This window comes from Amblyraja radiata, chromosome 37, assembly GCF_010909765.2.
Source record: "Amblyraja radiata isolate CabotCenter1 chromosome 37, sAmbRad1.1.pri, whole genome shotgun sequence".
NCBI classification, from domain to species: Eukaryota; Metazoa; Chordata; class Chondrichthyes; order Rajiformes; family Rajidae; genus Amblyraja; species Amblyraja radiata.
In genome coordinates, this window is record NC_045992.1 from 17,938,005 (window position 1) to 17,949,735 (window position 11,731).

The 11,731-nt window shown below is 50.9% G+C and overlaps 1 protein-coding gene across 1 annotated transcript in view; it reads left to right on the forward strand.

Annotated features, from left to right (window-relative positions):
- The window catches only part of alox5 (arachidonate 5-lipoxygenase), an 83,065-nt gene that overhangs the window by 25,355 nt on the left and 45,979 nt on the right, over window positions 1-11,731 (forward strand). The window contains exon 3 of the mRNA XM_033012456.1: window positions 1,313-1,394. Coding sequence (XP_032868347.1) covers window positions 1,313-1,394 — 82 coding nt within the window. The remainder of the gene's footprint in view (window positions 1-1,312; window positions 1,395-11,731) is intronic.

Here is an 11,731-nt window from a genome sequence, read left to right on the forward strand (position 1 = left end):
AGCAGGGAATCCACCCACCACAGACCAACCAGGGACCCAGAACAATTCTCCCAGTTCATTCGTCATGAGGGCAGAGCAGGAGAGGCCTTCTAGTACTCATGCACTGTCGATGAGACATCACCAAGAGGACCTCTTCATCGGCCAAAGCTGAGAGAATGACTACCATGACGCTGTTCCATGTGTGGATTGTATATCGGCGAGGCCCAGCGCAGGCCCGGCCATCGTTTCACTGAACACGTCCTGAACCAACCTGATCTCCCGGTTGATAAACACTTTAACTCCCCGTCCCATTCCCACACTGACTTTCTGTCCTTGGCCTCCTCCATTGTCAGAGTGAGGCCCAGCGCAAATTGGAGGAACTGCACCTCATATCTCGCTTGAGCAGCTTACACCCCAGCGGCATAAATATTGACTTCTCTAACTTCAAGTAACCCTTGCTTTCCCTCTCTCTCCATTCCTCCCCCTTCCCAGTTCTCCGACCAGTCTGACTCCTTGTTTACATTTTATCTCTGTTTGCCTTGTCGTTACCTTCTCCTAGCTAACAATGATCAATTCTACATTTTTCATCCACTTTATCTAGTTTTCACACCTTACACTTCCTTATCTCTGTATCTCCCTCTCCCCTGACTCAATCTGAAGAAGGGTCTCACCCAGAAACGTCACCCACTCCTTCTCTCCAGAGATGCTGCCTGTCCCGCTGAGTTACTCCAGCATTTTGTGACTACCATGACTACCCTGTCTGGCCCTTGCATAGCCAAACCTCCCAACCACCTTTGCAAAGACACACCAAAATGGCTCCAGAGAGATGGAATAGAGTTGACATGGGAGGTAGACAAAAATGCTGGAGAAACTCAGCGGGTGCAGCAGCATCTATGGAGCGAAGGAAACAGGCAATGTTTCGGCCCGAAACCCTTCTTCAGACTGAAGAAGGGTTTTGCCTGAAACGTTGCCTATTTCCTTCGCTCCATAGATGCTGCTGCACCCGCTGAGATTCTCCAGCATTTTTGTCTACCTTTGGTTTTCCAGCATCTGCAGTTCCTTCTTAAATAAAGAGTTGACATGGGCATCCCTGACACCACACTCCCCTGCCAATATTGGGAGTGTGTGATGGAACAGTGGGCAGGGAAGTTAACTAAATATCTAACCATGACACATCCTATCTTGGGACTGCAACAAAGCAGCCTCACTCTGTGTCCAACCCTTCCTGTCCCTTCCCCATTGCGTGTGAGGGTCGTTGCGCAGGCATGGCGAAGGTGTGAAGTGCACATTCTACACCGATAGTCACACCTGTAACTGTGCTTCCTTCTTGCAGCAAGATTACCCCGTGATGACCAGACTCAAATCGCTAAACTGCATCGACGCAGCGAGCTGGAGCAGAGGCAGAAGTCTTACAGGTAAATCATTAAGTCATGGAACAATTTGACTCTTTAGTTATTACAGTCGTTTTGTGTAACAGGAAAACAGAGCCACACTGACCCTTCTGTCCTGGGCCTCCTCCACTGCCAGAGTGAGACCGCACACAAATTGGAGGAACAGCACCCCATATTCCTCAATGGTATCTTACAACCAAATAGTATGAACATTGAATTCTCCAATTTTACGTTGAATTTCTCCAATACTCCAATTCCAACCCTCCCCCTGAACCCTCTCTCACTTTTTTCCCTCCTCTTTTCCCTGTGCCCACCCGAATGCACATCTATTTTCCCATTATCCCACCTCCCTTTCCTCTCCCCACCCCACACCCCCTGACCCCTTCCATCTATATCCCTCTCTCTGGCTCACATCTCACTCCTCGTCTCTCCTTACCTCAGTCTTTTGCCTTTTTTTTCATCTCTGGCCTTTGTCTGCCCATCTGCCAGTCAAAACACTCTCACTTACATCCACCTATCATTAGTCAGACTTTGTCAAAAATCACCCTTCACAGTATCACCCTATCACCCGCCACACTTTGTTCTTCCTCTCCCCACTTCTCTGCCCATCTCCAATCAGTCTGAAGAAATGTCCCAGCCCTACCCATGCACCTATCCATGTTCTCGAAGGATGATGCCTGACCTGTTGAGTTAAGGGCCTGTCCCATTTACACGACATTGGCACGCAAATTACGCAACCTCGTGGTCGTGTTGAGGCGTACGGGCATCGTATTGCCGCGCGGGGCCGGTCCCACTGAGAAACGCGGAGGGTTATGTAGTTGTGCGCGACATCGCACTGAAATTTTTGTAGCGAACGAAATCTTCGCGCGCCAACGGCCTGTCGCGGAACTGATGGCCAAAGTGAGACAGGCCCAAGACCCTGGCGCGACGCAACGTCTCACCTCCAACAGCAGCAGAAGCAGGCAAACGATCGCAGAGCTCGTCCTGGGGCTCACGGCCGTTGCGGTCCGGATCCGCCCCCGCTTCTACTCCCAGAGCGGGGCCAAGAAAATTGAAGATAGACACAAAATGCAGGAGTTACTCAGACTGAAGGAGAGTCTCGACCCGAAACATCGCCCATTGCTTCTCTCCAGAGATGCTGCCGGTCCCGCTGAGTTACTCCAGCATTTTGTGTCCATCTTCTAATGATGTCACACGCTCCAGACGGCTGTGCGGTCGAATTAAGTTGCGCGCAACCTTCGCTGGACAGTCACGGCTCAACGTGACCATGAGGTCGCGTAATTTGCGTGCCAAGGACACGTAAGTGGGACAGGCCCTTTAGACTTTTGAGATACAGCATGGAAACAGGCCCGTGGGCCCACTGAGTCCGCGCCGACTAGTGATCACCCTCTTTATTAGAATTATCCTACACTCTATACTAGAATTATCCTACAGAAGCCAATTAACCTCCAAACCTGTGGATCTTTGGAATGTGGGAGGAAATTGGAGCGTCCGGAGAAAAACCCACGCAGTCACAGGGAGAAGGTCAAACTCCGTACAGACAGCACCCGTAGTCAGGATCAAACTCAGGTCTCTGGCGCTGTGAGGCAGCAACTCTTCCACAGCATCACTGTGCTGCCACTGTTACTCCAGCTCTGTGTGCTGTGTTTTAGTGAAGCAGTCTAGTCTCCTCTTCCCATTGAGGTGTGCAGGGGCAGGTGTGATTCACAGGGTGTGTTACACATCACCTCAGGGATCAAACCTGCCATTCATATGACAAGGGTGCAAATGAACGGCCCACGAACAATACCTCACCTTAAGACATAGGAGCAAAACTAGGCCATTCAGCCCATCGAGTCTGCTCTGCTATTTGATCATGGCTGATCTGTTTTTCCCTCTCAATCCCATTCTCCTGCCTTCTCCCCATAACCTTTGATGCCCTTACCAATCATGAACCTGTCAATCTCCCCTTTAAAAACACCCAAACACAGCCTTCATAGCCGTCTGTGGCAATGAATTCCACAATATTACCAATCTCTGGCTGAAGAAATTCTTCCTCAACTCCTTTCTAAAGGTACATCTTTTTATTCTGAGGCTGTGCCCTCTGTTTTAGACTCTGCCACTGCTGGAAACATCCTCTCCACATCCACTCTATCTAGGCCTATCTTTATGTGGTAGCTTTCAGTGAGATGCCCCCTCATCCTTCTAAACTCCAGGGAGTACAGGCCCAGAGCCTTGGCCTGGTCTGCTGTGACCTATACCCTTTGCTCTCTGGGATAGGTCGTCTTCTTGCTTTGCCTTGGCCTTGCTGTATCCCATACCTCACTGCTGGAGATCTTAGTTTAGGGATACAGCACGGAAACAGGCCCTTTGGCCCACCGAGTCTGTGCTGACTCCACACTACATTATCCTGCACACTTGGAACAATTTACAATCTTTTCCGAAGCCAATTAACCTACAAACCTGTACGTCTTTGGAGTGTGGGAGGAAATCGGAGCACCCGGAGAAAATCCAAATAGTCACGGGGAGAACGTGCAAACTCCGTACAGACAACACCCGTAGTCAGGATCAAACCCGGGTGTGTGGCACTGCAAGACATCAACTCTACCACTGCGCCGTTGTGCCACCCATCTGATATGATGGACGCAGCAGTGAACGGGTCGGGGTCGTGTGCAGAGGGAAATAAACACTGGATGTTGCCCAACTGGCATCTTGAGTGTGGTGGGTGTTGCAGCTTGCTGCAGTCTCACAAGCATTCCCCAGGAGAACATAGGTCAATTCCCTGGCTTGACCTGGCCAACGCTTACGACTCCATCCCGCACAAGCTGATCCAGACAGTCATGGCCAAGCATCATGTGCCGGGCCAAGTGGCAGATCTCATCCTGGACTATTACAACCAGTTCAGCATGAGAGTCTCATCAGGGACAGTAACATCAGAGTGGCACAGACTGGAGGTTGGGATCATCACACCATCTCTGTGATCCTTTTTGCCTTGGCGATGAACATGATCGTCAAGTCTGCTGAGCCAGAGTGCCGGGGCCCTCGGACCAAGTCAGGAATGCGCCAACCACCAATCAGAGCCTTCATGGATGACCTGACTGTCACCACTGAGTCAGTGCCAGGAGGCAGGTGGATCCTGCAGGGGTTGGAGAAGCTGATTGGATGGGCAAGGATGAGGTTTAAGCCAGGAAAATCAAGGTCACTGGTGCTGAAGAAGGGCAAAGTCATGGACAGGTTCCGCTTCAGCATCGAAGGGTCACCAATCCCAACTGTCTCCGAAAGGCCAGTGAAGAGTCTTGGCAAGGTGTTTAACAGCAGCCTGAAGGATACAGCATCTGTCCAGGCAACCTGTCAGGAGCTGGAGAGTTGGTTGAGAGCAGTGGACCGGTCGGGGCTTCCCGGCAAGTTCAAGGCATGGATTTAACAAGTATCTGCCAAGGATACTCTGGCCACTGCTTGTCTACGAAGTCCCAATATCCATCGTAGGGAGATTGGAGAGGAAAGTCAGCAGCTTTCTCAGAAGGTGGCTGGGACTGCCTAGGAGCCTTAGCAGCATCGCCCTTTACGGAAATAACACCAAGCTCCAGCTGCCGCTGAAGTCCCTGGAGGAGGAGTTCAAGGTGACTCGGGCCAGAGAGGTGATGATGTACAGGGACTCCAGCGACACCAAGGTGGCTCAAGCAGGGGTGGAGGTGAAAACTGGGAGGAAGTGGAGAGCCGGCGAAGCCGTGCTGCAAGCAGAGTCTCGGATACGCCACAGAGTCCTGGTGGGAGCAGTGACTCGGGGAAGAGCTGGCCTGGGAATCTTCCCATCTCCCCAATTTGACAAGGCCAAGGGGAAGGAGAGGCGCAGGCTGGTCCAGGAGGAAGTGAGGGCAGTGGTGGAGTAGGAGAGGCGTACCAGAGCAGTTGGATTGAGGCAGCAGGGAGCTTGGACAAGGTGGGAGCAGGCCATGGACCGAAAAGTCACATGGACTGAGCTCTGGCAGGCTGAACCACAGCGCATCAAGTTCCTGGTCCAGGCAGTGTATGATGTCCTGCCCAGCTCACCGAACCTCTTCATCTGGGGCAAAGCGGAATCTCCAGATTGCCCGCAATGCTCAGGCAAGGGGACGTTGGAACACATCCTGAGCTGTTGCCCAAAGGCTCTTGGGCAGGGCCGGTACACATGGCGTCACGACCAGGTTCTTAAACCCATTTCAGAAGCCATCAGCATGGGAATCAGCAGCTGTAGACGAGAACGCCCCACCACCCAGATGATCACCTTCGTGAAGGCCGGAGTGCTGCTGCCAAGAACCACAGCAGCCAGGAATCCGTCAGGAATCCTGGCGACTGCGCAGAACTGGCAGCTTTCCGTAGACCTGGTGAAACAGCTGAAGTTCCCACGGCACATTGCCACGACCACCCTGAGGCCAGATATCCTCCTGGTCTCAGAGGCGACCAAAAATCTCTGGAACTCCCTGCCACAGAGGGTAGTCGAGGCCAGTTCATTGGCTATATTTAAGAGGGAGTTAGATGTGGCCCTTGTGGCTAAGGGGATCAGAGGGTATGGAGAGAAGGCAGGTACGGGATACTGAGTTGGATGATCAGCCATGATCATATTGAATGGCGGTGCAGGCTCGAAGGGCCGAATGGCCTACTCCTGCACCTAATTTCTATGTTTCTATGTTTCTATGTTTCTAAAACATCGTCTTGTTGGAACTGACTGTGCCGTGGGAGGACCGTCTGGAGGAGGCCCACGAGAGGAAGATGGCCAAGTATGAAGAGCTGGTCATAGACTGCCGCAAGCAGGGCTGGAAGGCAAGGTGTATGCCCATCGAGGTTGGCTGCAGAGGTTTTGCAGGGCAATCGCTCTACAAAGCCTTGAGTGCACTGGGCATAAACGGAGTGGCAAGGAGAAAGGCCATCAAGAACACCACAGAGGCAGCGGAGAATGCCTCAAGATTGCTCTGGATCAGGAAAGGAGGTCCATGGGGAGGAGGGAATGCCACCTGAAGACAAGTCGTGGTCTGATCAACCACGGCTGGGTCGCCTGGGTGAGGGTGTCTGATGTCGAAAGACCCGAAACACCCAATGACCCCAGGTTACATCACTGATGATGTGTTCAGGAGCATCTATCGATGTATTTGTATCAACCCGGGTACCAGCTGCCTTCAGGACAAATCAATTGAATCTCACACACGATTTGTTTATCTGATCCTCACGGTTAGATTATTTGAATTGTTCACACTGGCACTTTGTCCTCCTGTTAGGGAGTGCCTGCGAGAGAGAACGAGAAAGAGGGAGAGAGAGAGAGGGAACCAGTTTCTTTTCTTTCTTTATCAAGGACAGTGTCTCACTAATTTGGTTGAATATTTGCAAAATCTCATCTGGCAGATCAAACAAGGCTGTTGGAGCCCAAGGGAAAGTGGTGGGGATTTAGGAAAATCCTGTGATCGCACGGATGTGGGGAGAAGCATTCTAGGTAAAAAACCAAGTGCTGAAGGAACTCAGCAGGTCAGGCAGCATCTGTGGAGGGGAATGGGCAGGTTGGGACCCTTCCCCAACCTTAAATGTTGTGTTTTGTTCATGATTCCAGTATCTGCAGATCCTTGTGTCAGTATTCTAGACGTCCTAGACCTCTTTGCTCATAGTGCACATGAAGGTACAATTGTAAAGGTCAGAATGAAGAAGGTTCACAACTAGAACGCACTGTTTCAGTGGATATAATAGTTGCAAATAAATTGTGAGCTGGTCAAGCGTGATGTCATCGTCTTGGAGACATTTAGAGATATAGTGTGGATGCAGACTTTTTGGGACAACTAGTCTATGCCAACCTATCATCAACTTATGTTGCCCTATTTTTATAATTTCCCCACATTCTCATCAAATCCTCCCAGTTTTTATAACTCACTCATGCAATGGGGATAATTTACAGCGATCAGTCAGTTACTCGACCAACCTGCTGTCTTTGGGTTGTCTGAGGAAACCAGAACACTGGAACAAAACAAGTGTGGTCACAGGGGGACGTGCACACTCCACATAGACAGCACCCAACGTTAGGATTGAAGATGGGTTGTGGCGCCATGAGGCAGTAGCTCGACTAACTGTACCACTGAGGTAATGGATTTTAGGAAGGTAAGCTGGGTGAGGGGATACATGATAAATGATAGGGTTCAACCAAATGTAGAGGGAGCTCAGCGACGACCAAAAGGGAAGTGTGGCACAGTGTGGTGCAGCTGGTAGAGCTGCGGCCTTACAGCGCCGGGTTTGATCCTGACCTTGGTTGCTGTCTGTGCGGAGTTTGCACGTTCTCCCTGTGACCACATTGGTTTCCTCTGGGTGCTCCAGTTTCCTCCAACATCCCAAAGACGTTTTCATTGGCCTCCGTAAATTGTCCCTGATGCGCAGGGAGAGGATGAGAAAGAGAGTTAACACAGAATTAGAACTGGTCAGTGTCGACTGAATGGGCTGAAGGGCCTGTTTCCATGCTGTATCTTTCAATCAGTGTACATGGTCAAGCAGATTCTGTGCCTTTATTGGCTGAAGTGCCAACATAAAAGCAAGGAGATCATGCCGCAAATGTACAAAACACTTTTTAAGCCAGTTATGATTCTGGGTCTTCCACTAGCAGTAACAGTTACACAAGCACTTCAGACAATGTGGTTTCTTGTAACAGGAACAGCAAAGGAAGGACTGAATGTGGTGCTTGTGTCTCATGTTCATGTGATGTTATCACAGTATTCTATGACCAGGTGACATTTACATAGTGTATACAAATCCACCACACGGCTTTCAAATGAGGCAAATGTGCATGAATACATTTCTGAGTTCCCTGCAGCATTCACAGGTTCATTATCTGGCTTTGTCAGTCATTTACTATCCCAGTTGCATACTGACCTCTATTTGTTCCCGGAACTGAGTAACGTTAAACCTATGTTTGACTCACTGATGTTCAGAGACTCAGTTGATTGTGGGCGATTGTAAGTCGATAGAATCACTCCCGTGTATTACTCCAACGCCCATCCTTGTGTTTACTTTGATGTGAGCCTCTAATCTACAGGGAACATTTCCGACGAGATTTTCACAAATTTTCCATAATTTTTTTCAGGCAATGGATTGGACTTTTTCATTAGTTGAAGGTTTCCGACCCAAAATGTTGCCTATCTCCAGAGATGCTGCCTGACCCACAGAGTTACTCCAGCATTTCATTGCTGGGTTTTGTATTTACTCTCTGTTTGTTGGCTCTGTGTTAGTCACTCCTTGAAACATTATCTTCTGGTTCACTTGCTGCCTCTACACTACCCCCTCTACACTCTCCCCTCTACACTCTCCCCTCTACACTCTCCCCTCTACACTCCCCCCTCTACACTCTCCCCTCTACACCCCCCCCTCTACACTCTCCCCTCTACACTCCCCCCTCTACACTCCCCCCTCTACACTCCCCCCTCTACACTCTCCCCTCTACACTCCCCCCTCTACACTACCCCCTCTACACTACCCCCTCTACACTACCCCCTCTACACTCTCCCCTCTACACTCTCCCCTCTACACTCTCCCCTCTACACTCTCCCCTCTACACTCCCCCCTCTACACTCTCCCCTCTACACCCCCCCCTCTACACTCTCCCCTCTACACTCCCCCCTCTACACTCCCCCCTCTACACTCTCCCCTCTACACTCCCCCCTCTACACTACCCCCTCTACACTCTCCCCTCTACACTCTCCCCTCTACACTCTCCCCTCTACACTCTCCCCTCTACACTCCCCCCTCTACACTCTCCCCTCTACACTCTCCCATCTACACTCTCCCCTCTACACTCCCCCCTCTACACTCTCCCCTCTACACTCTCCCCTCTACTCTCCCCTCTACACTCTCCCCTCTACACTCTCCCCTCTACACTCTCCCCTCTACACTCTCCCCTCTACACTCTCCCCTCTACACTCTCCCCTCTACACTCTCCCCTCTACACTCTCCCATCTACACTCTCCCCTCTACACTCCCCCCTCTACACTCTCCCCTCTACACTCTCCCCTCTACTCTCCCCTCTACACTCTCCCCTCTACACTCTCCCCTCTACACTCTCCCCTCTACACTCTCCCCTCTACTCTCCCATCTACACTCTCCCCTCTACACTCCCCCCTCTACACTCTCCCCTCTACACTCTCCCCTCTACACTCCCCCCTCTACACTCCCCCCTCTACACTCTCCCCTCTACACTCTCCCCTCTACACTCCCCCCTCTACACTCCCCCCTCTACACTCTCCCCTCTACACTCTCCCCTCTACACTCCCCCCTCTACACTCTCCCCTCTACACTCCCCCCTCTACACTCTCCCCTCTACACTCCCCCCTCTACACCCCCCCCTCTACACTCCCCCCTCTACACTCTCCCCTCTACACTCTCCCCTCTACACTCCCCCCTCTACACTCTCCCCTCTACACTCTCCCCTCTACACTCTCCCCTCTACACTCTCCCCTCTACACTCCCCCCTCTACACTCCCCCCTCTACACTCTCTCCTCTACACTCTCCCCTCTACACTCCCCCCTCTACACTCCCCCCTCTACACTCTCCCCTCTACACTCTCCCCTCTACACTCTCCCCTCTACACTCCCCCCTCTACACTCTCTCCTCTACACTCTCCCCTCTACACTCCCCCCTCTACACTCTCCCCTCTACACTCTCCCCTCTACACTCTCCTCTCTACACTCCCCCCTCTACACTCTCCCCTCTACACTCCCCCCTCTACACTCTACACTCTCCCCTCTACACTCTCCTCTCTACACTCTCCCCTCTACACTCTCCCCTCTACACTCTCCCCTCTACATTAGGCTGCACCACATGTGAAGGCAACGATGCTTTAACACCCTGCAGGATAAAACCAGTCACAGTGTGTGGTATTTAAGCTGGAAATAGCCAATCAATGATTGCTCATGAAACTCGTCACTTTGGACACTTGCTTCTTCATGGCCTCTTTAAATAGGTGTGATTTGGTTAGAACATAGAACAGTACACGGTGGCACAGCGGTAGAGCTACTGCCTTACAGCGCTTGCAGCGCCGGACACCCGGGTTCGATCCGGACTACGGGTGCTGTCTGTAAGAAGTTTGTACATTCTCCCCATGACCGCGTGGGTTTGCTCCGAGATCTTCGGTTTCCTCCCACACTGCAAAGGCGTACAGGTTTGAAGGTTAATTGACTTGGTGTATGAGTAAAATTGTCCCTAGTGGGGTAGTGTTAATGTGCGGGAATTGCTGGTCAGTGCAGACTCGGTGGGCCGAAGGGCCTGTTTCCGTGCTGTATCTCGAAACTAAACTAAACTACAGTAATAGACCATTTAGCCAACAATGTCCAACCTGAACATAATGACAAGTTAAACTCATCACCTAACTGTACATGATCCATATCTCGCCATTTCCTGCATACTTATGTGCCCGTCTAAGACTCTATTGTATCTGCCTTCACCACCAGCCCTGGCAAGCACTCTCTGCATAAACCAAAACTTGCTCAACACATCTTAAAGCTATGCCCTCTAGCCTTTGGCATTCCAACCTCCAAGTTGCAGTGTGAACGTCACATTTTCATTCCCGATGTCTGCTGATGAGTGATCTGGAAATAGTGCCAGCTGAGCAGTAAACACCTCACCCAGTTACTTTCCAGACGAGCTACCCAATCTCTGCCAATCCCGGCTGGTGTGACACCAGCTGTGGTGTAACTCGTGACAAGTTAAGGAACGAGCCATCGTTCAATGCATGCACTGCCTCCATCCTGATTATAAGCATCTATGAATTAGCTGTATGGGTTCTTGGAGGACAGGATTGGAAAGAGAGGGACTGATCAGAGACAGCCAGCATGGTTTTGGCAATCTGATTGAAATCGTTGAAGAGGTAACCAAGTGTATTGATGACAGTACAGTGGATGTTGAGAAAAATGCTGGAGAAACCCAGCGGGTGCGGCAGCATCTATGGAGCGAAGGAAATAGGCAACGTTTCGGCCCGAAACATTGCCTATTTCCTTCGCTCCATAGATGCTGCCGCACCCGCTGAATTTCTCCAGCATTTTTGTCTACCTTCGATTTTCCAGCATCTGCAGTTCCTTCTTGTTCAGTGGATGTTGTTTCCTTGGACTTCAGTAAGGTCTTTGATAAGGACCTATATGGGAGACTGATCCGAAGGTTAGGGCCCATGTGCTCCAGGGTAACTTGGCAAACTGGATCATTCTCCTGTTCTGTATTTTGTTTCACAAGCTACTAGTCTGTTCTATCTTCTGACGTGAGCAACATTTACTTTAAGATAACGGCTGCCGGGAAACGAACGCTCATCCAGTCACATGAGATGTCCTAGTTTCGGTTCTTCTGGGAATGATCATCCAGTCATCCAGCACAGATCTGGCCCTTCAGCCCA